Source organism: Pristis pectinata, chromosome 30, assembly GCF_009764475.1.
Source record: "Pristis pectinata isolate sPriPec2 chromosome 30, sPriPec2.1.pri, whole genome shotgun sequence".
Lineage (NCBI taxonomy): Eukaryota > Metazoa > Chordata > Chondrichthyes > Rhinopristiformes > Pristidae > Pristis > Pristis pectinata.
This window is the reverse complement of record NC_067434.1, coordinates 21,077,511-21,102,306: the sequence shown is the minus strand read 5'-3', so window position 1 is coordinate 21,102,306 and position 24,796 is coordinate 21,077,511. Positions and strand designations below refer to the sequence as shown.

The 24,796-nt window shown below is 40.0% G+C and overlaps 1 protein-coding gene across 1 annotated transcript; it reads right to left on the bottom strand.

Moving 5' to 3' along the window:
• Positions 1 to 1,484: 1,484 nt before the first annotated feature.
• On the bottom strand, positions 1,485 to 17,533 carry rgra (retinal G protein coupled receptor a). Its single transcript, XM_052041605.1, has 7 exons — positions 17,394 to 17,533; positions 16,510 to 16,666; positions 13,834 to 13,955; positions 9,908 to 10,061; positions 8,336 to 8,453; positions 3,318 to 3,431; positions 1,485 to 2,158 (listed from the first exon to the last, which is right to left on the bottom strand). The coding sequence occupies exons 1-7, from the start codon at positions 17,470 to 17,472 to the stop codon at positions 2,015 to 2,017; spliced, it is 888 nt and encodes a 295-aa protein (XP_051897565.1). The 5' UTR covers positions 17,473 to 17,533; the 3' UTR covers positions 1,485 to 2,014.
• Positions 17,534 to 24,796: the final 7,263 nt, after the last annotated feature.

The following is a 24,796-nucleotide window of genomic DNA, read 5'->3' as shown; positions in this document are numbered from 1 at the left end:
AATGCCTCTTAAATACCACTATTGTGTCAGCTCCCACCACGTCCCCTAGCAGCGCATTCCAGGCACCCACTACATTCCGTGTAAAAAAGACTTGCCCCGCACATCTCCTTTAAACTTTCCCCCTCTCACCTTAAAGCTATGTTGTCTAGTATTTGATATTTCTACCCTGAGAATAGAACTCTGACTGTCTACCCAATCTATGCCTCTCATAATTTTATAAACTATCAGGTCTCCCCTCAGCCCCCAACACTCTAGAGGAAACAATCCATGTTTGCTATTCAGTCTCTCCTGGTCTCCACCATTTCATCCTATTGCCCTGACTCTTCCCACCCCTCCCCCCCCCCATTCCCTGCAACATTACACTTGCTGTCTTTCTAACTTTTCTGATGAAAGGTCATTGACCTGAAAAGTTAACTCTGTTCCTCTCTCCATAGATGATGTCAGACTTGCTGAGGGCTTCAGGCACCATCTAAGGAGTGAAGAATTAACCAGGCAAATCCTCACAAAATCATTGTATAATTTCTGTCACTGTTAACTGTAAGGAATATTGCAGAGGTGAAGTGATACTATAACATGTATATGTTCACTCAATAAAGTTTGCAGATGACCCTTGATCCCAATAAGTTGATGATACTTTCCAACAGATGTTATCAGTGATTAAATGTGTAGGAAGATAACCTGCATAAGCTTCCTCTCAATGAAGAAAATGTCTGTTTGATTTTGTTTCAAGATAATGAGAGACTGTGTCAAAATTAGTCTCCTTGAGTGATGTTCATGTTAATTTATAAATCTAATTTAAAATATTACATTTGTGTATATTGCCTATTTGCAAACTATTTCTTTTTGTGATTATGTTGTCACACGTTTGTGTTGCATAATAAAATCTCATGTTTAGATTGAAAGGGGAATCGTCCTGTGTCAAAGTTTTTTGTTGTAAGTTTTGCCCTCCTGCCAGTGGTGATGCTGTAGTGACCCGACTTTTCATCTGCCGGTTCCTCAGGCCACACTGCTGAGAATTTAGAACATAGAACAGTACAGCACAGGAACAGGCCCTTCGGTCCACCATGTCTGTGCTGACTATGATGCCAATCTAACTAATCCATCTGCCTGGACATGGTCTGTATTCCTCTATTCCCCACCTGTTCAGGCTAAATGCCTCTTCAGCATTGCTATCACACCTGCTTCCACCAGCTCCCCTAGCAGCATGTTCCAGGCACCTACCACGCTCTGTGTAAAATAAACTTGCCTCACACATCTCCTTTCTAGGATCAAACATTTCTTCTCAATTTGCTGCGTTTGTTGCTACTTAATGCGAAGGAATTATTTAAATCCAAGTCTGCTGTGAAAATGTAATGAAAATATATGATTCTAAGAAAGGGTCTACATTACATCTGTGCACCCTGGAACCCCTGCACTCTACTTAATCTGAAACTGTACCTGATGGTCTGCTTGCTATGCCTGATATCAAAGTCAACCAATTAGTCTTACACAGAGGTACATTTATTTCAAGCTGGAATTAGTGGTTGTGTAACAATGACTTAAAATATTTTTAGTATATTTTGCCCTCATGACATACAATAGGTTATATTTTTGAAAATGGCATTGAGAAATAATTGAATCCCACTTCTGAAAATATAGAATTGAATCTAGTTAGGACACTGCATTTAAACTTCAGCAAAAACTATGAAATATATTTCTAACTGTGCATTGCTCCACTTGAAAAAATAGTAGATACTTAGCAAGACAGGTAAAACACAGTATGCCAAAGGTCTCAAACACAGAGGACAAGATCATTTATCTGAAACAAAGTGAAATGCTTAACCCTTTGGGTTTAAGAAATTTTGGAGCCAAAATGTGTACATGCATATTCATGTTGTTTAGAAGTACAAATACAATTATTCAGACATGTTACAGAGTAGGATGCTGTGAAAGCAATGTAATATTGCAGGTTGGGTCGATAGTTTTGCTCTACATTTCGGTCCATTTCCCATTTCTGTAAGTGGTTGTATTTTGTTTACTCAAGTTTCCCATCTGTTTCAATAGGTTCCATTTTTTGTCCTGTTAGGAAGGACCAGATCCCTCCTCTGAAATTTGGATTGCCTAATGCATAGACAAAAGCATTGGCTGTGGGAGAAGTCTTTGCAAGGATAGCAGGAAGCTGGAAACACAGAAGTACATCAGAACAGTGTTATATTTACATCAGGTTTGCAAATTTACTAAACTCATAGAAACAGCAAAGATCCAGATACCCCACATAAGTCAGTATCCCAAAGCTGCAACTGTACCAAACCAAAAACTAGTAAATGCCAGATTTCTTTACAATATTACTCATCGGTTTTGAAGTCCAACATATAATTCTCCTTCTGTTGTCGACTGTACAATAAAGGTAACTTCCAATGGATTTTTAAACTTTCTCAGTTGGAGGTTGATTTTGTTATCAAGGCAGGCATTTATTTGGCCTTGAGAGTTGCCTTCTTCACCCGCTGCAATACCTTAAGTAAATGTACTCTCAAGGTGATGTTGGATGGGGAATTCTAGGATTTCAACAGAATGATGATGGAGGAGCAGTTATATATTTCCAAGTCAGAATGGGGTGTGACTTGGAGTGGAACATGTAGGTGTGATATTCCTCGTCCTTCTTGGTTTTATGTTTGGAATGTGCAGTTAAATAAGTCTTGATAAATAACTGGAATGCCTTTTGTAGATGGTACATACTGTGAAAGAAGATGTGAATGTTTACAGTAGTGGATTGCATACTAATCAATCAGGCTACCAATTGTAGCACCCAGCTAGGCAACTGGTAGGTATTCCATCTGACATGCCTTATGGATGTTGGAAAACTTGAGGGAATCATTTGCTGAGTCTTTTGTCACAGGATACCCAGCCTCTGGTAACAACAATATTGATGTGGATGATCCTCAAGTTTCTGGTCAATTATGGTCCATGGGATGTTGATGGTGAGAGCTCAGTGATGGTTATGCCACTGAACATTAAGGGTAGACAGTTGGACTGCCTTGTTGAAGGTAATCATTGCTTGGAACGTGTGGGGCAATTGTTACTAGCCACTTGTAAGCCCTTGATTGTCTGGGTCTTTCTGCATAAATTTCTGAGGAGATACAGATGGAATTGTTTAATCATCAGCAAAAATACTCATTTTGGATGTGAGGGAAGAAAGATCATTGATGAAGCAATTGAAGAGGTTTGCCTAGCTCACTGGTCTGATGAACTCATGCACCCACGTCCTGGACTAGGATGGCTAACCCACTTTACTGCTCTCTTGTACACTTTTCAAAATACCTACAAACAACCTCACTTACCATTCTAATTTTTGGAGGTAAGACCGTAACGTTTTCGATGACAGCATACATGCAGAGAAGGCTATAAGGCCCCCAGCAAATTAGAAGGATTTTAAAAGGCAGCCCTGTATTAAACTGACCAGAAACAAAATAATTGAGTTAGAGTGGTTCACATCATCAAATAATTGTATCACACAAAGCAAGAGACATCTTTTTATGTACCAGGCCAGTAGATGTCTCTGGAAATTATGCATACTCTCCTGATCTTCACTATGTGTTTTGCCTCACAATTATTAAAGATACCATACTTCAAAGCCAACCCATTATCATTGGTTGATCCTAGAGCATTTTTTCACTACCTTTGCCACCTTTCTTTCTGAGCTTTCCCCACTTGTTTTAACAGGATTAATTCCTTGCTGGACTTAAGGTAAATTAACTGAGATTCCTAAAATCCACCCAAAAATTTTCCCAAAGATTTTGCTCCTTTGACTTGATAGAACATGAGACATGTTCTACCATCAAGTCATGTTACAAGCTTGTTGAAGTTGATGGGACTGTTACTTCAGCAGCAGGATATAAGTGCGGGTGCTGTTATATTGTCCTATAGTGCATGCAACCAAGGTGAATTTTTACCCCCTTGAAGTTTCAGATTGGGTCTGTTTGATCTCAGCAAGTGCAGGAGGAAGGGGGCTAGCAACTGAACTCAGCAACACTGGACTACAAAGGCTAATGCTGGCCAAGTTCACACTTCAGATCATTAATCAGTGGCCACTTGCACATGTTAGATTGGGATGGGATGCTGATGGTTGGGTGCATTTAAGATCACTCTTACAACCAGGTTATTTATTAATAATAATACTGTCAGGCTTTTTTTTAAAGTATTCCTCATTGGTGCAAGAAAATATATTGTTGAATCTCTGTGTAGCTGATCAAACATGAACCAATTATCAAACTAGAGATCTGATAGTTAAATATCATAAATTTACTTTAATAGCTATTAGTTGGAGTGTGGTCTTAGATTTTATTTTAGTTAAAAGGCAATAAGGTCTTTGCCTGAAAGGCTCTTAGAGGCAAAAACCTTTATCACTTTTAAAAGGCATTTGAGTGAGCACTTGAAGAGCTGTAGCCTGCAGGTCTGTAGACATGAGCTTTCTAAGTGAATGAGCCAAGAAGTAACTGGGTTAATTACAGAATGAGAGCCACCGTATGCAAATAGTCATCCCTTGCTGATGTCATTAGCCACTTCAAAGGATGAGACCTAGGGGAAATACTTGGTGTAACATCCAATTTTCAGAATCATGTAAAATGTCTTGATGGAGAAGCTGGATAGAGGAACATGACACAAACTTTCTAAATCCTCAAGAATCCATGCTTCAGGAATCAAAAGGTATCCCCAGGACGCCGATGTTTTGAGACCTTATGGGAGCCTTTTTTTCTGACATTTATACAGCTTAATGGAATGTAAGTGCTTCACCTTGAAAATTCACTCTAAAAGCAGAGGGCTTGATGCCTCTCCTATCAGTAGTATCAGGAATCATCAGAAACTCTTTGATTCTAGCCACTTTATCTTTGTGTCTTATTAAAACGGTAATAGAGCCAGATTATTTCCTTTTGACTTTCTTAGACTCTTCTGGCTGCCTTTTGCTTAGGAGAGTCTTTTTACTTCCCCTGACTCCAACTTTAAGTAAATTTTACCTATTTTATATGGCAAAAGTGCTTTTATAGGTGTGGGTATCTCAAGATTGCAAATAAGAATGTAGGACGGACCTATCAGTTTCAGATCACTTAATGGTATGTCTGAGATAAGAAAGGTGAAAGGGGTGTCAGACAGCTCAACTATTGCTTCTGTGTGGAGTGGTTCAGCTAGAGAGAAAATCAGAGAGAGTTGGATCACCCAATCTCTGAAGGGGCTCATTAATTAGACCACATAAACCATAAGGAGATAGTCAAATAAAGTCTGGAATGTGGTTAGTCGTAGAAATAGGGAACAAAACTTGCCTTCATCAATAGTACATCATTATCATCTCTCTACACTCTGTCCAGCTTTTCTCTATTGAAGTCATCCCAACAGATTGTGAGTTATACCATATGCTGGCCATTTCATGCAGTCACATATTCAGCTATCAAGGAATTTAACCTTAAAATAATTCCCCAACCATAATGTAAGATTCTCAGCTTCCAATCATTGTTATAATTAATGCTCAATGTTTTCCAATGTTAACTTTCTGGAAACACTTTACAACCTCTGTAATTCATTGCATTAAGTAACATGCTTTGTTAATGAGTTTCTGTGCAACAGCTGGGAGACACAACACATCATTGCCTGATTCATCTTTAGTGATGGACAAGAAAGGATTATTGATTTATTTATTGGCTTGTGGGATTTGAGGGTTAGTAAAGGATAAACTCAAATTCAAATCAAGCTAATTAAGTATAAGTCAGTTCAGAACTTTGCACTCTGAGATCTAAACATGGATGCTTAAACGGTTCCCAAACAAGTTAGGCTTGATTCTTTGGCATTTATCTGTCAAGATATCAAAACCCAATGCTTTTACACTTCCTGTTGATCTAATGTCCTTGGTATTATGGAACCCTGAGAAGTTCAAACAAAATTTCAACCAAACCTCATGTTGCTTCCTTCTTTTTGTACTCAATGTCCTAGAGTCTGGTTTGTCTTGTTCATGCCAATCTCAATTAACATTTTCACATTTTAAAATTCATGAATCTGCTGCCATAGATCTTTTTGTTCCTTCTCTCTGATCAGAACCTAATCATTTAAGCAGTGCTTCATTTCCCAAACGCCTGACTTCACCTTTCTCCTTGGTGAACTACATTAGTTCACTCTATGAACCTGTGCATATCCTTTTCCAATCTTCTGTAGTCAGTCTCATTTAGCCATGCTTCCTAAATGGTTGCCATAAATGAAAGTCCAATATCATTCACTTTATGACCATGTACAAATCATATATGTAACTTGAAAACAAGGATTACCAAAACACATCCAAAAACAACATACTGCAGGTGCTGGAAATCAGAAATAAAACCAGATTTGCTGGAACTAACTCAGAATATCAGGCAGTATCTGTGGAGAGAGAAACTGAGATAATGTTTCACGTTGACGACCTTTCATCATAATATTTCATCATCTCTCCTGCTATTCTGATGAAAGGTCGTCAAGGTGAAACATTATCTCAGTTTCTCTCTCCACAGATGCTGCCTGACCTGTTGAGTATTTCCAACATTTTCTGCTTTATTTTTGTACCAAGACACATCCCTGAGATACACCTTGGAAATAGCAGCTTTCAAAGACACATAATTGTCTTTCATCATTTACTCCGGAAGTGGAAATCATATCTAAATGTTATTCATGTGCATGGTCGCTAGAATTTTAGACACTGTTTGATCAAGGACGGCAAGAAGGCAAGGAAGTTGGTTTAGAGGCTGAGCCATGATGGAGTGAGCTACTTGGGACTGATGGCCTGTCTCTTGTCCTGTTTTATTTGTTCAGCCCTCTACTACATTTGATCACTTTCTCACATCACCAAATGTGCAAAGAATGCTGGAGGTTGGATGAAGAACATAGGTGACCGAGACTAGTTGAATCTGTGAACTAATTATGCATTATTTCCAGACTGAGGAGCTGTTGTTTGGACTGGATCTGGGCTTTAGGAAGTTAAAATTTTATATTAAGGTGTTTCAAAATCAAGAAGTCTATACCAGTTGAAACTTTTTTCACTGTGTTAGTTTGCAATACATGATATCTTCAGAGGTGAATGCATCAGTATTTTTATATTGAGAGTTCATTGATAACAATGCATTCCCAATGAGTTGGAGATGGGACGGGGCTTAAACATTGTACAGAAACAGTCTACTTTAAAAGCAAATGAGACAACCTATAGCAACATCTCCCAATAAATGCAGGATAGAATTTCCAGAAAAAAATCAGTGAATGGAGGCTAGCCAAAAGCAAATTACATGTATAATATCTGTCTCAGTCACTTATGGCAATGTGGTCATCAAGTTTGATTGGCAGTGAAATTACCCAGCTATCTCCACTTTGGTTGGCTATCACTTTGTCACTCTAGGTATGTCTGCGTTTATCTTTGTTAGCCAAAATTTGCCATGTATCCATGGCATACACAACTGTAGAGTATCTATGGTTACCATGCTATGTTACAGTGCCTCACTTTCAATGTCTTTTTTCTTCGACTTCCTTCAGTCATCTTTCATTGCTGCTAAGTTGTATATTTTACTATGACATTCTGGGCACTGTTTGGTTAAGTTTAAGAGTTTGTCACATCCTAACCTGGAAGTGATGTATAAAAAGGCAAATCACCATAGAACAATTCTCTGTTTTCAAGAGTTTCATATGAATTAACAAATACTCAAATTGAATGCTATCCAGTTTGTCAATTTCTCACACTTCTGGGCTCTGTAATGGTTCAAAACTGCTCCATTAGCTTTGGAATTTGGACCCCGATTCAATCCAGATTAATGGGATGAAAATCTCTTTTGCATTTATGGGTGTAACGCTCAAACTGCCTCTAGGTAAATGATCAGTAAGATATAAAAAAGATAGTCCAATCTAGAGAGGCAAAAGGATGATTTGAAGAGATGTTTAACATAGTAATAAGCCATCATTTCAATTGTGTTGCTGTATTTTGGGAACTTTACTCACTATATGATGAAGCAGTTTCCAATCTTGGCACAGGAAAGAAGTAAACTTTAAACTTTAAATATAAACTGTAAACTTTAAATATTTTTGTTCCTCAGGATTAACCGAATCTTCTTGTACTCACAAAAGAATCATTTAGAAATGATTAGTAATGTTCATTTCATTCACTGGAGATTTAAAACACGAGCCAGAAAATGTAATTTCAGCGTAATAAAATTTGGGGGTCTCTAGCTAAATTATGTGCACTTAAGATCACAGAGAAGAAAATCATTTTAAATTGAAAACATGTTTCTATGACAATGAAAAGCTTGAAGGATTACTTGTTGTATTCTTACTAAGATTATGTGATTTTGTTTTTTTTTACCTTGACTTGTCCAGTTTTCTTGAACTTATTCTCGCAAGATTGGTAAGAAGTCAACAAGATGAAAAGTGGAAGGGCAAATTCAAAAAGTGCCACTGGAATGAAGTATGAGATAAAATTTCTGGAAAGAATAAAGGGGGGAGTTATATGTTGGTTTCCAAGATGTTTCACAAAGTTCAATGATCTTCAACAGTTGCTGAGGATTCTGCAGTTTGTATCCTTCTGATAGCTGGCTAATTTCAGTTTATCTTGGTTTTACGTTACTTGCGGTCATCTTGTTAAGATATTCTCAACTAATAATGCATTTCCATACTCAGTTTTCCAAAGGGACAGGTATTTCTCTCTCTACCCAACATGAGTGACCTAAGGATGATTTATACTGTTGGTTTAGAACTGGAATGAAGCAATTTCTAATTAACACTGGCACTAAGCTGCCTGCAGATCTAGAATTGGGTCTGATGTGGGTTGCTAATCTCATTCAACTTCAGTTTCGTACAGCATAGATAAATCAAATTTGGTGTCAGGCATGGTTTGTAAAGATCGCATGGGATCCATTAAACCCATGAACTCTTTGACATACTTCACAACCATCTCCAACATGAATCTAACCCCATATCCCTGCTGTTCAATATTATTACCATCAACAAGTTCCCCAACACCAACATCTTGAGAATTAATATCAGCAGAGACTTAAATGTGGCTTCCAGAGACTGAGCATTCAGTGACAAGTGACTCTGCTACAACCCAAAGCCTTTACTCCATCTGCAACGCACAAGCCAGGAGTATGATGCTTGCATGGCGTACCTCCAACAGCACTCAAGAATCTTAACACCATTCAGCCCATTTGTTTTATACCCAATCTACCTTACTAAACATACACTCCTCCACTACCAGCTACAACATGGGCCATCTACAAAACTCAGCACAGAAACTCACTAAGTTCACCAATACTTCTTCAACCTGTGACTAAGGTTAAGGGTAGCAGGTGCATGGGAACACCATCAGTGATAGGTCACACACTATCCTGACTTTATAATATAAATATTCTTCATTACCACTGGGTCTAAATCTTGGAACTCCATACCCAAGAACAACAGGGAAAGGCATTCAACACAAAGACTAACCTGGGTCAAGATGCCAAGTCATCACTCCCTCCCCTATGGCAATTAATGCTGGCCTTGCCAATGATGCCACATCTTGTGAACAATTATGTATATAAAAAATCCACACTTGTCATCTTAGATTTTGAACTCAGTTAACGAACTCTAGAAATAAAAACTTGGTGCCAAAAATATAACCTTGAGGCTGTGAGATTGTTCTAATTACCCCATAGTAGGAATCATCCTGTCCTTATCACATTTGACCGATACATGACTCCAGTCCTATTCTATGCGTTAATTCATACCTGCCTTCCAAACTGGCCATGAAAACCATTCATTGATGTCAAACTACTAGAAAGAATTAAGTATCACCACCACTCTTGCAGGCCATTTGGAGATGGCGAATAAATACTGGTTTTGCCAGCCATGACTGTTTCTTGGGAAAGAATTGTGCCAAAGAAAATCATGTACCAACCTGTCACCTTTTGAGTAGTCCAACGTGCAGCAGGTTCTCAATGGCTCGTAGTCATATTCACCCCAGCCCAGCAATGGCATAACAGACCAGAATCCAGCAAAAGCCCAGTTAAATAATATAACAACCATGGTGCTTCTCCATTGCAATTTTGACCCTGTGATATAAGTTTAAAACATCAATGCTTCTTCATTGTGGTGACTGGAAATTTAAGTCTAACTGCTAGATGCCAGTTGGAATTTTAATGCTTAATTTTGAAAAATATATAAGCTAACATCATAGTTTGCTTTACTTTCAGGCTATGAGTCAGGCAGCACCGTAATTCAGAGACATTAATGTAAAGTGTCAAAACCAATGTTTATTGCCCATATTCACTAATCAGCTACGTGCTGATGGAAATCAAATAAAACTGTGGATACTGGAAATCTGAAATAACTACAAAAATGCTGGAAATGCTCAGCAGGTCTGGTATCATTCTTTGCAAGGAGAAACTGGGTTAACGTTTTAGGTCAGAGACCCTTTCTCAGAACTTGGAATGAGAAAAAAAAGATGTAGAGGAGATGGTTGGAAGGGTGACTAGAAGAAAGGGAATGTCAGCGATAGGGTGAGGTCAGTACAAATGGGCCAATAAGGGCAGTTAGAGGGTGATTATGTTTCTTTGTCTGTAGTATCATCCTCTAACAGCCCTTATTAACCCACTTGACCTACCATAGAGTCATAGAGCAATACATCATGGATACAGGACCTTCGGCCCAACAAGTCCATGCTAACCACAGTGCCCACCCAGCTAGTCCCAATTTCCTGTGTTCGGCCCATGTCCCTCTAAGCCTCACCCCTGCATGTACCTATCCAAGTGCTCCTTAAATGATACTATTGTACCTGCCTCAACCACTTCCTCTGGCAGCTCGTTCCATATATTCACCACCCTCTGCGTGAAAATGTTGTCCCTCAGGTCCCTTTTAAATCTTTCCCCTCTCACCCTAATTCTATGGCTTCTAGTTTTTGATTCCCCTACCCTGGGGAAAAGACTGTTACCGTCCACCTTATCTATGCCTCTCAAATTTTAAACATTCCTATAAGGTCACCCCTGATTTTCCTACGTTCCAAGGAATAAAGACCCAGCCTGGCCAACCTCTCCCTATAACTCAGGCCCTCTAGTCCTGGCAACATCCTCGTAAATCTTTTCTGCACTCTTTCGAGTTTAACCACATCTTTTCTATAACAGGGTGACCAAAACTGAACACAGTACTCCAAGTGCAGCCTCACCAATGACTTATACAACTGCAACATAACGTCCCAACTCCTATACTCAATGCCCCGACTGATGAAGGCCAGAGTACTAAACACCTTTTTCACCACCCTGTCTACCTGTGAAGCAGCTTTCAACGAACTATGCACTTGTACTCCTAGGTCCCTCTGTTCCATTACACTCCCTAGTGCCCTACCATTCATAGTATAAGACCTACGCTGGTTTGACTTTCCAACATATATCACCTCACGCTTATCTGAATTGAAATCCATTTGCCACTCCTCGGCCCACTTCCCCAACTGATCAAGATCCCCCTGTAATCTGCGATAACCTTCTTCACTATCAACAACATCTCCTAACTTCATGTCATCTGCAGACTTACTGATCAAGCCTTGTACATTCGCATCCAAATCATTTATGTAAATAACGAATAACAAGGGTTCCAACACCGACCCCTGCGGCACACCACTAGTCACTGGCCTCCATTCGGAGAAAGAATCTGCTACCACCACCTTCTGCTTCCTACCTCCAAGCCAATTTCAAATCCACCTAAATAGCTCTCCCTGGATTCCATGGGACCCAAGCAGCCTATCAGAATACTCTCCTGAGACTATTCCCTCTGTTCCATCCGTCCTTTCTGCGATCTTCTCTGCAACTTAAAACCGCCTCCTTTGTCTCTCTTTCCCAGCTCTGATGAAGGGTCTCTGACCCAAAGCATTAACTCTGTTTCTCTTTCCACAGACACTGCCTCACCTGATGAATGTTTCCAGCAAAGTGTTTTTACTTTGGCTGTGTGTTAGCCCTAGATGAATAAGTTAGGGTTGGGTTAAGATGAATTTAATCAAAATTCTTATTCCTAATTGTTTGCCGGTGATCTTCTTTAAAATAGAACAAATGCAAATAGTTTCAAGGTTAGCCATGATGCTATCCCTGCAGCAGCTTGCTAGTGCTTCACTGCCACATTTCACATGGGAACAGAGGCCGCTTGACTGACTGCACAATTAGGAGTGTGGATCCGTGTGGTAGGAATCAAGAATGATGGTAATGTAAGAAAGAAATCAGCTTTAGCCATCAGCTGAGGGAAAGAATGAGATTACTTCCACAGGCTTTACCCAGCTGAATAGCATTCAGACTGCTGGGAATCACATCCCTTATAATACATTGTTAAATAAATAAACTGAAATAAGCAAGGCTTCCATCTACTTGGCAAAAATAAATTCAGAGATTATTAGAACAAAGACCAACTCCACAATGTGTTATGGTCAGTCTTTCACTAATCTTTAATTTGCCCACAAAGAGTGCATTCAAATGATCCTCTCAGTGACGTCTGTTTTAACGACCAGCTGGCCACAGCATCAATAGACTCAGTGGATTTGGAATTCATTCTGCTTTACATTTTACAGTTTATTCACATCTCTGACATTCAGATAAATAAACTTGTTTTTCTTCCCTGAGATTTCAGTGAGGCTCAGCACACTGTTACACAAGTTGTCACGTGCAAATGTTTAACAGTTTTTCTTGACTTTTGAAGGGTTTTCATCCTTCCTAATCTAAAACTAATATTAAAATAACAAAAGAAATGATAACTTCTTTTAGTCCTAAAGTTTCCTGAAATCTTCCCCTCAGATTCAATTTGGAATAAGTAAACTGAAAATAAAAGTAAAGAGCTTTAGTTAATTTATCAGAGCAACTTATGGTTTGGAATGCAGAATCATAGTAAATTTTCAACACAGATGGAGGCTATTCAGCCCATCTTGTCTGTGTCAGTTGTAAAAGAGATACCAGCCTAATCGCACCTTCCAGCACCAGCTTCATTGCTATTGGTTCTTTGGTTGTAGCTTTTCAAGTATACATCCATTGTTTAACTGTGATGTGATCCAGACACCTGCCACCCTCATGCTCAAAGTTTGTCCTCATCTTCCCTTTAATCCTTCAATCATTCATTGTGAACCCCTGCCTCCCAGTTTTTGGTCCCTTGTCCAAGGAATCTAGGTCTTTCCCATTTACAAGGCCCCTCATGAATTTACATGCCTTAATTAAGTCTCTCCTCAAACTCTTCTGCTCCAAACAAAATAACCCTAGCATGTCCAGTCTGTTCACATAGCCACAGTTCTCCAGTGCTGGAAAAATGCTTGCAAATCTCCTCTACACCCTCTCCAGAGCTACCACATCTTTCCTGTAATATAGCAATCAAAATCTTACACAGTACTCAACCTAAATTGAACCTTATGTTTCTGTGCCTCAGCTAATAAAGGAAAGCATCCATATGCCTTTTTAAAGACCTTATTGACTAGTCCTAACCAGGGGTGAATGTAACTTAAATTTCCTATCAGTATAGTTGTACCATTAAACATTGCCTATTTTACCCATTTTTACTGAAAGCTTTAGCCACTTTCTCATTGGTCAGTTACTCCATCTCCCATTCCGACTTATTTACACCTGTTTAAGATCTATGGGCATATGCTCCAAAGCTCCTCTGTCTCTTCACATCAGTCAGTTTATTATATCTTTCCATACTTCACATTTATGTTGATGAAATCCCATTGCAACGTGATCTGTAGCCTCCTGCAATCTAAATCTTTATCATCGCTGTCAACCATGCTGCAAATTTGGTTATCAGCTGCAAACTTCTTTATCATTGTCCCCTTTGCTTTGATCAAAAATGGTCAGAATTACTTACTGCTACAGTTCAGATGATATCTGTCCCAGGCAATGGCTGCACAGGCATTAATACTGGCCAGGGCTGTTAGAAAGCCTTGGAAGCCATGAGTCTGGCAACCCTCAGATCCATAAGGCCAGTACCTGTGAGAGAGGTAAGGAGAGATGTGATGTGACAGGAAATTAGGATTGTTTAGCCCCACTTTTGGGTACTGCAGATACACTTAGAGATCCAAAAAAGTACATCTGATTTGTGTGCACAACACAGATGAAGGCTGATGTAGATCAGGAAGATCATGACATCAAATAGTTTGTAAGAAGAGCCCGGGAGTTATCCATGGTGTCCTGGCTGATACATCTATCCATGATACACCCTATCCATGCCGCTTATACACCTTATATACACCTTATACACCTTATGCCCCTTATATATCAGATCACCTTTCAGTCTCCTACGCTCCAAGGAATAAAGTCCCAGCCTATCCAACCTCTCGCTATAGCTCAGTCCTTCAAGTCCTGGCAACATAAATCTTTCCTGCACTCTTTCCAGTTTAATAACATCTTTCCCATAGCAGGGCGACCAAACTGAACACAATACTCCAAGTGCGGCCTCACCAGTGTCCTGTACAACCGCACCATGACCTCCTAACTTTTATACTCAATGCCCTGACTGAAGAAGGCCAGTATGCCAGAAGCCTTCTTCACCACCCTGTCTACCTGTGACTCCACTTTCAGGGAACCATGTACCTGAACTCAAAGTTCTCTGTAAAATCCTGTAATATAATAAAAATAAAAAGGTACAGATCTGCGCCCATAGCCTAGCAACTATCACAATGCTTCCAATCTGCAACTATCAAACATTGGAAATTCAATTTGAGCCACAACGGCAAACGAAAGGGTTGTCCACTGATGACTCTGCTGCACACCTATGCACGCCTGCACAGCATAGAGTCATAAAGAGATACTGCATGGGAACAGGCCCTTTGGCCCACCCAGCCCATGCTGACCATCAAGTACTTATTCTTACACTAACTCTACCCTAACCCATTTTTGTTCTCCTCATATTCTCATCAACTCTCCCCCAGCTTCTACCACATAGAACATAGAAAATAGAACATTACAGCACAGTACTGGCCCTTTGGCCCAGAATGTTGTGCCGACATTTTATCCTGCTCTAAGATTTATCTAACTCTCCTCTCTCACATAGCCCTCCATTTTTCTATCTTTCTATCATTCATGTGGCAGACACACTAACGATAATTTACAGCAGCCAATTAACCAGTCAACCTGCACATCTTTGGGATGTGGGAGGAAACTGGAGCACCTGAAGGAAACCCACATGGTCACAGAGAGAACATGCCAACTCCCCAAGGACACCACTGGAGGTCAGGACTGAACTAGTGTTGCCCAAGCATACATACAGTTCATGGTTACTTAAAATTCACAAGGCTCAAGAGTAAGATTGTGCCCAGAAGGAAGGGAACAAGAGCAGCAGACCTAAACCTCTCATAAAGACAGAAAATCCTGGAGATACTCAACAGGCTGGACACAATAACTATGAAACAATAGCTATGTTTCTCTCTTCACAGACGCTGTCTGATCTGCTGAGCATCTCCTAAATTTTCTGTTTTTATTTCAGATTCCCAACATCTGCAGCTTTTTGCTTTTCTGTACATAAATCTCTTACAGGAGTGTGGATTGTGGGGGCATAAAGGTACACCTGTCTGCTCTGGTTAGCTCCTACTACTTCTGGTTGAGCACCACATACCCTTGCAAAAGAAAAGGAGTTACATTAGTGACTGTTGTGCAGTGTGTTTAGATGCTGTGGCTGTCAGGGTTGTGATACCAGACAATGTGTGCAAGCTGTGAAATTGGACATGAGGTGGGCAGGAGTGAAAGGTGTTTGACGGTGCAGTGTAGCATATGAGTGTTAAGTCTAAGTCCAGAATAATAAGAATTGATAGGAAGCGTTTGAAGGTAGCAGTAAAGGGGTTCTGGGACTGCAGAGAGGAGAGGTGGGTGAAGCAAATTGGGAAATTCCTCTAATTTGTGGCGTAGTTCACAGGATGTGGTATCTGATCAATTCACTGACCTTAACTACACATGCAAGGTCATTGAACTCTTTGGGAACTGAATCCTGGTCTTTGGAGCTTGACTTCTGCCTTCGACCTCTGCACTATCTATTCCCACTGCCCTCTGAGCATACCCCCTGATTTAGCCACTAATAAATCCAGCAAGAAGTTCAAGAGGAATTCATTTATGCAGAGAATGGTTAAATCATCCTCCGTCATCAGATTTCTAAACGGTCCATAAACCTATGAACACAACCTCGTTATTCCTTTTTTTTTATACTATTTATTTATTTTGTAATTTATAGTAATTTGTATTCCTTTGCACTGTACTGCTGCTGCAAAACAACAAATTTCATGACATATAAATCAGTGATAATAAACCTGATTCTGATTCGGAAGTGTGGAAAACACCACCACAAGAATAATTGCAGTCAATGATCTTGAGGTACTTCAGGGAAAACTGGATAAGCAAAAGAGGAGGAAGGAATACAAGGTTATGCTGGGATGAAGTAGTGCAGGAGGATGTCAGCAGGGAGCATAAGCACTGGAATGGATTAGTTTACCCAAGTGGCTTGCTTCTGTGCTGCATGTTCTATGTAATTCTATTCAATCCAAACTGCATTTACCTTAGAAAGCTTGAAAATGCAGCGATTAATGCATTCACGCAGATGCCTGAGTCAGATACAGCCAAACTGGCTACCAGGAGATTACTTGGTGTCTGGATTTCCTTTATCTTATAAAAGGACAAAATTGTTATGCCATTCAGGATGAGTCCGATGAGTGCTGTGGAGCAGATCAGAGAGACACAACCTGAGCGTGGCTTCAACTAGCACAATACAAAACATTTTTGTCACGTTGAGATTTGATTGTAAAATTGCAATGAAAATATCTTATTTAGCTTTGACGAGAAACAGAAACTCAGAAACTGTTTCAGCCCATTGAAGGATAGATGCAACCAACTGAAATCTAGGGAATAAAATGGGCATCAGAACACGGCACAATGCAAGTTAAACACATATTTGTAATGTGGAAGGAGAAGATTCTGGGTTGTTTTCAAACCAGTTCTACCTCTTACACACATAGACAAAACTGCAGTCATGCTTGTTATGCAATAGAATAATGAAAATGTTTGTTATCAATTTACAATACAGAGATTTGCTTTCAATGCAAATTATCCTCACTCAAATACTGCAGAAAGTTACTTTGGAGATTTTCTCTGTTTGTACCCAGCTCTGTGTAGATATGAAAGTTATGAAAGGCAAGAATTCCTCTTGCTGCACATCCAGTCCACATATCTTAAATCTACCCAAATTCCGTCAAAAGTGTTCCTTGCTTACAGACAAATATACTTGCACATATTGGTGTCAGATGCATAGCATTATTACTATGAACTCGTGAATATTGTATTAATCAAAAAACTGAAGGCAAATGTGATTGATCTGACATACATCAAGGTACATTTGTTTCACTGATGTCTGTAAAATCAAATATAAAGCTTCCAATTCATTACCTTCCAGTAATAGAGCAGTCCCCAGTGCAAACACTTCCAGCTCACTGAATCCCCCATTGAATGGATTGGTAGTTACCATCTTTACGCTCTGTAACACTGCTTGTTAAGAAGACAGACCTGCTTCTTAAATACAATAGTTGAGCTCGAATATGTGCCAATGGCTTATGTAAATGAGAGAGAGAGAGAGAGAGAGAGAGAGAGAGGGAGAGAGGGGGAGAGGTGGGTGAGGTTTGGGCACTTTGTAATCCTGAGAAAAATGTCTCATGACTGTTTTGTACTCCAGGCTATTAAGTTTGAAATGTATTCATGTTACAACAAGATCTTTGTGAAGAAGTGTAATTCAAAGTTGCAGACTGTAATCTGTGCTTCTTTTCGGATGTTTCCCTATCACTTTTATACATAGGCAAACTCCAGGTGCAATTTGTAATGATAACTTTGATGATAATCTTACTCCAGTTTTCCTGAATAGGTAAGTGGCACGCAGTAAGAGCCCTGTTATCTTGCACATGCCATAATTGACATGTGCCAATTAATCAAATGCCCAATGCAGAATGGGCTGTAGGTTATCCATCTGTAATATTAACCCAGCTTTTCTTTCTCCACTGGCACTGCCTGATCTGTTGGGCATTTCCTAAAGTTCTGACCTGTATTTAACAACTTGTACATGTCCCTTTGTTTGTTTTATCTCTCTCTAACTTTCTTCATCAATCTACCAACCAGATTGTAATTTAAATGTAACTTGGTTTATCTCCTTCCTAGTTCAGAAGAATGATTTTTGACCTGAAACATTAACTCACTTCCTCTTTTCACAGATGCTTCCTGACACACTGAGTGCTTCCAGCATTATCTATTTTTATTTAATGTCTAATGCAAATATTGGAAATTTAGTTTGCTATTCCTTCATATCTTGTTGCATGTACTCAGGATCATGTTGCACTTGTTCAAGGTTATGCCTCATTTCCTTTGGTTCAATGCATTAAACTCTATGGTCATGTCTAGGAGTTCGGTGAACATATCATTGATATCAGCCTGCTTAGTTGAAACGTCTTCAGATAATATAAGAACATAAGAAATAGTAGCAGCAGTAGACATTTATGTCAGTTGTACAAGACGTTGGTGAGGCAGCACAAGTATTGTGTACAGTTTTGGTTACCTTGTTATAGGAAAGATGTCATTAATCTGGAAAGAGTGCAAAGAAGATTTATGAGGATGTTGCAAGGAACAGTGGGACTGAGTTATAGGGAGAGGTTGGGCAGGCTGAGACTTCATTCATTAGCGGATAGGAGACTGAGGGGTGACCTTACAGAGGTGTTTAAAATCATGAGGGGCATAGATAGGGTGAATGCACACAGTCTTTATAGTAATTTTATGTCTGCACTGTGCTGCTGCCGCAAAACAACAAATTTTGCGTCTTATGTCAGTGATAATAAATCTGATTCTGATGTGACCAGCTTTACTAAGGAATGGTGAATCAGGAGACCCAACTCAGTTCACAAAATGAATGAATTATTCTGTTTACAAACTCCTATTCCAAAAGTGTTTTGAGAAAATAGTTTAGTAGTCTTTATTGAATTTGATTTTGCAGAAAGCATGTGTGTATCACAAAATTACAATCTACAGATTTGTACAATGTTTGAGCACCTATATTATTTGATTTAGAAGTCTGCTTGAACTCTCTTGTAAATGAATGATAAAGCATTTCTTTTTATGTAGAAAGGGCTGGAACAAAATTAAATGCTGTGATTTTGGAGAGCAAAAATGTTAACAAGGCAAAAAAAAATGAAGGCTTGTGGTACAGGGTGAGTTGAATTGGAAAAAGTCCCTTAGCCCTTTTCCTATCACTATAATTTTTATTGTCAATGTTCTGCTTCATTTTGCAGTGGAAAGTAATTTATTTTTCTGTTGCACTGATGCCTATATTTAAATGCCAGCCTTTTCGAGGCCAATTTCAAGAGGTCACTTTGCACACTTCTCACATTGAACCAATAACCATGCAACTACTGTTGGTGTAAAGGCAGATGTTATTGTTATTGTCAAAAACTTCCTTTAATCTTGGGTGGTTTTATGTCTTGCTGGTCTACTTCTCGACAGTTTGCTTCCTGGAAGTACTTGATGTTGGGAGTATTCATCAAAATAGAAAATGGTAAAGTTTAATCAGTCTGAATATTAAAAGCCCTATACATTTAAATCAAGTTATGCATTTAAAGAACTTGATCTACCTTTGTTGACTTGCTATATGTCAACTAGAAGTTCTGCACACAGTTTGTAATGAATTAAGATAAGATATTTCTTTATTAGTCACATGTACATTGAAACACACAATGAAATGCATCTTTTGTGTGGAATGTTCTGGGGGCAGCCCGCAAGTGTTGCCACGCTTCCGGCACCAACATAGCATGCCCACAACTTCCAAACCCATACGTCTTTGGAATGTGGGAGGAAAACGGAGCACCCGGAGGAAACCCACACAGACACTGGGAGAACGTATAAACTCCTTACAGACAGCAGCCGGAATTGAACACCGGTCACTGGCGCTGTAAAGCGTTATGCTAACTGCTACACTACCGTGCTTTTCTCAGTTCGGTTGCAGGAATGGTCACTAAAAATGTGCTCAACACCCTTGGCTTAGGATATGGATAGGTGTTGGAGGGACTTGTCTGTTGGGGCTGCATCCTGAATCTGGCTTTCACTTGGGGCCCAGTTGCCCTCTTAATTACAGCTCAGAATGGGGCAGCACACAAAGCAAATCTCTCGTAAAGCAGTGGTGAGTTTCTCGAACAAGTCCGTTTATTCAGGCCATTACAGTGTACACTGGGGAGCTCTTCAAGTGATCCAAAAAGCTACCAGCAATTTATAATCTTCACGTTACAATAGTTACATGGAAATTTCGCAACCTCACAATAATTCATCAGTAACCCATTTTTCTTTGTAGCATTTGATCTTTGTTTTATCTCTGCAGGGGTTGCCTCTGTCTGCCTGACAGATGGGACTTTTGCCTTTCTTTTTCAGACAGCCATTTCCCCCATTCTTTCTGCAACTGGGTGCTCTAATTTATGGTCTTGTCCTTCTGTTGTGACTCTGCTTCTCTTATGATCAGCTCTCCTGCACTTAGCCTACAACCCTACCCCCATTTGTTTATCTCTGCTCCCGCTAGCTCTGCCTTGTAATCTGAACACTTCCCTAACCTAATGACTGTTCTGTTCTTCTAACATGACCTTTAAACCCCCTCCACTCTTGATATATTTTCCCATTATTCCCATCATTCCGCGCCGGTCGATAGGGTTGTTAAGAAGGTGTGTGGTGTGTTGGCCTTCATTAGTTGGGATATTGAGTTCAAGAGTCACTAGGTAGTCTTGTAGCACTATAGAACTCTGGTTAGACCACACGTGGAGTATTGTCTTCAGTTCTGGTCGCCTCATTATAGGAAGGATGTGGAAGCTTTAGAGAGGGTGCAGAGGAGATTTAGCAGGATGCTGCCTGGATTGGAGAGTATGTCTTACAAGGATAGGTTGAGTGAGCTAGGACTTTTCTCTTTGGAGAGAAGGAGAATGAGAGGTGACTTGATAGAGGTGTTTAAGATGATAAGAGGCATAGATCGAGTGGACTTTTTCCCAGGGTGAAAATGGCTAGCACGAGGGGGCATAATTTTAAGGTGATTGGAGGAAGGTATAAGGGAGATTTCAGAGGTAAGTTTTTTACACAGAGAGTGGTGGATGCATGGAACGCACTGCCGGCAGAGGTTGTGGAGGCAGATACATTAGGGACATTTAAGAAACACTTAGATAGCCACATGAATGATAGAAAAATGGAGGGCTATATGGGAGGGAAGGGTTAGATAGATCTTCGAGCAAGATAAAATGTTGGCACAACATTGTGGGCCGAAGGGCCTGTACTGTGCTGTAATGTTCTATGTTCTCTTACTGTCAGTCACACTCTGGGAATGCTCATATAATCACACCACGTGAATGAGATAATCCATCTCCACTATATATCTCAGTGAAATCAAATTTTATTAAAATAAGTCTACTTTCTATATATTTCAAAATAACAGATGGCAAATGATGGTGAATATGTGAACCATCATCTGGTTTGGATTTTCAGATATTCCTGAGCAATGGGCTAGATTAAGGAGATCAGAACTTGAGATGCAATTTGTGATTGAATTCTGTACTATATTTATATGCCTCCTTGAATATGTGCAACATCCCAATGACTCTTTGAAGTCTCTGGCTCACAACCACTCTAGATAAAGAAGGAGAAGTCAGTGTTACTGAGAACCTTGAGTCCATGCAGAGGCTCTGTGTAAACAGTGGAAGGAGTCTTACGAATTACCCACCTGCACACCTCTGCCTGGCACTTCCTGCCCCATCTGTGGAACTGTCTGAGGCTTCCACATCGGTTCCATCAGTAACTTCAGAACCCACAACACCAGAGAGAAAGCAAGTCATCCTCAATCCTTAGGGACTACCAAAGAAGAAGATATGTATAAAGGACGCAGTTCTTTAACACATTGCTAAGCAGGTTCCAAGTTCCTGGCCGCATTAATAAGCCTTCATTCATACAAAACCTTGTTGTGATTTAGAGAGTTCTGAAAATTCTTCTGGCATAGAGGCTACACAAGCAATCAAATTTCAGTGCAATATCACTGGGCATCTGTGAATGGGGGGGTACAATGGCACAGTAGTTAAATTACTGGATGAATAATCCCATAATCATTCAGTAATGAGCTGGAAATATGAGTTTAAGTGAAACCATGGCAATTATTTCAATAACTGGAATAAACTGCTGTTTGCATTTTGGGAAGCTAACCAGGGCAGGACTTATACAGTAAATGGTAGGGCCCTGGAGAATGTTATAGAACAGAGAGACCTCCAGGTGTAGTTACATAGCTCCCTGAAAGTGGTGACACATGTGGACAGGGTGGTGAAGAAGGCACAGTTGCCTTCATCAGTCAAGGCACTGAGTACAGGAGTTGGAAGGTCATGTTGTAACTGTACAAGTCCTTGGTGAGACCACACTTGGAGTACTGTGGTCCACTGGCCATAAGAAGGATGTCATTAAACTAGAAAGGGTGCAGAAAAGATTCACAAGGATGTTACTGGAACTGGAAGGCTTGAGTTATAAGAGTGGATAGGGTGGGACTTTTTTTACCCTGGAGCATAAGGGGCCTAAGAATATAAAATCATGAGGAGAGTAGGTAAAGCGGATGGGCACATTCTTTTTCCCAGCGCTGGGAAGCCTAAAATTAGTGGACGTAGATTTAAGGTGAGAGGGGTAAGATTTAAATGGACCTGAGGGGCAACTTTTTCACACAGAGGGTGCTGGGTATATGGACCAAAAGCTGCCAGAGGGAGCCTGAGGGGCGGGCATAATTACAACATTTAAAAGACATTAAGACAAGTACATGGATAGAAAACATTTCGAGGGTTATGGGCCAAATGCAGGCAAATAGGACTAGCTTGGATAAATATCTTGGTTGGCATGGATGATTTGGGCAAGGGCCTGTTTCCAAGCTGTATAACTCTCTGACTCTATAACTCCATCAGTAAAGGTAGAAACTATCAGACTGTCTTTGAAAACACAATTGGTCTGACAATGTTCCTTTAGGAAGGCTATCTGTTACCCTTACCTATTCTGGCCTCTGCATGACATCAGATCTATAGCAATGCAATTGACTCTTAACTGCCCTTTGAAATGGACACATGAGCTTTTCAAGAAGTTGACTCAGTCACTTCCAGGGATGGACAATAAATACTGGCCTTACCTGTGATACCAAGTTCTGTGACTGAATAAAAGTAAGGGAGCCTCCAGTGACCTTAAATGGGGTGTAGGTGCAGACTGGAGAGCACTGAGCAATCTTTAAGAAGCCTCAACCTATTTGCATCCACAAACAGATCCTCTTTTACCTCCATACTGGAGGGCTGCTGTTTATTGGAATTGGAATTGGTTTATTATTGTCACTTGTATCAAGGTACAGTGAAAAACTTGTCTTGCATACCGTTCATACAGATCAATTTATTACACAGTACATTGAGGTAGTACAAGGTAAAACAATACAGAATGCAGAGTAAAGTGTTACAGCTACAGAGAAGGTGCAGTGCAGGGTAGACAATAAGGTGCAAGGTCATAACAAGGTAGATTGTGAGGTCAAGAGTCCATCTCATCGTATAAGGGAACCATTCAATAGTCTTATCACAGTGGGATAGAAGCTGTCCTTGAGCCTGGTGGTATGTGCCCTCAGGCTCCTGTATCTTCTATCTGATGGGAGAGGAGAGAAGAGAGAATGACCCGGGTGGGTGGGGTCTTTGATTATCCTGGCTGCTTCACCAAGGCAGCGAGAGGTGTAGACAGAGTCCGTGGAGGGGAGGCTGGTTTCTATGATGTGCCAAGCTGTGTCCACAACTCTGTGCAGTTTCTTGCAGTCCTGGGCAGAGCAGTTGCCATACCAAGCTGCCAACAATCACATTGTACTCTCTCTTGGGATACAGTTGTCAATGGCAAGGGTGACACATATTACGCATTTCTAGTTACCCCTAAGGCTTTGTGTTAAATAAAATGGTAACACCTTGAACTTGGGATCACAAATGAGAATGGATGAAAATTTAGAAAGAAGCCTTGTTAAAAATGCTGAATACTCTTAACTGAAAATCTTACTATTATTTTAAAATAAAAATATCATCCCACGTGTAGGTACAACAGAGGTTTTATCTCCACCAGACTTCATATATATCATTAAAATACACCTGAAAAATTGTGTCAGTGTAGAAGATGACATTACTGTTATGTGACCAGTAACAACTGAAATCAGTGGAGCAGATGGGTGAACAAAGCTGTGCTTTTGTCCAGGTGAAAGTTTAGATACCAGTGACACTTTGCTAATGCAAATAACAAATAAGATTTGCAATTAAATATATATTTGGCATTTTGTTTTTGTTTCAGAATACAGCAAAGAAGCAGGCCATCAGCCCCACAATCCTAACCTGGAGCCTCATACAATTCCTAACCTCATACAATTCCCCTCCATCGTAGAACAGCACCACAGAATGTTATCTCAGCATTGAGTCTCATCTGTGCATTTAAGCAAAGGGTAAATGGCTGGGAAATTCACACTGTTGCTCCTCATTCTTGAGTATAACATTGTCCTGCTGTTCTCAGGCCACATGTCATTCACACGTTTTCAGGAAGCAATAAGCATCTAAGTGAAAATAACTAAAAAGCCCTCCTTAATCCTCTTCTATCCTTTTTATCTCGGGATTCACTCTGTGGCAGATGAGCACTGTGGGACTGTGAACCACGAAGAGAGGAGATGCTGTTGAAGCGGAGTTAAACCTGAGAGACCTTTGGATCACTCATGCTGTGAGCAGCAAGGAAAATGTCGCTCACTGTCTGGTTGCTTTCTTGTT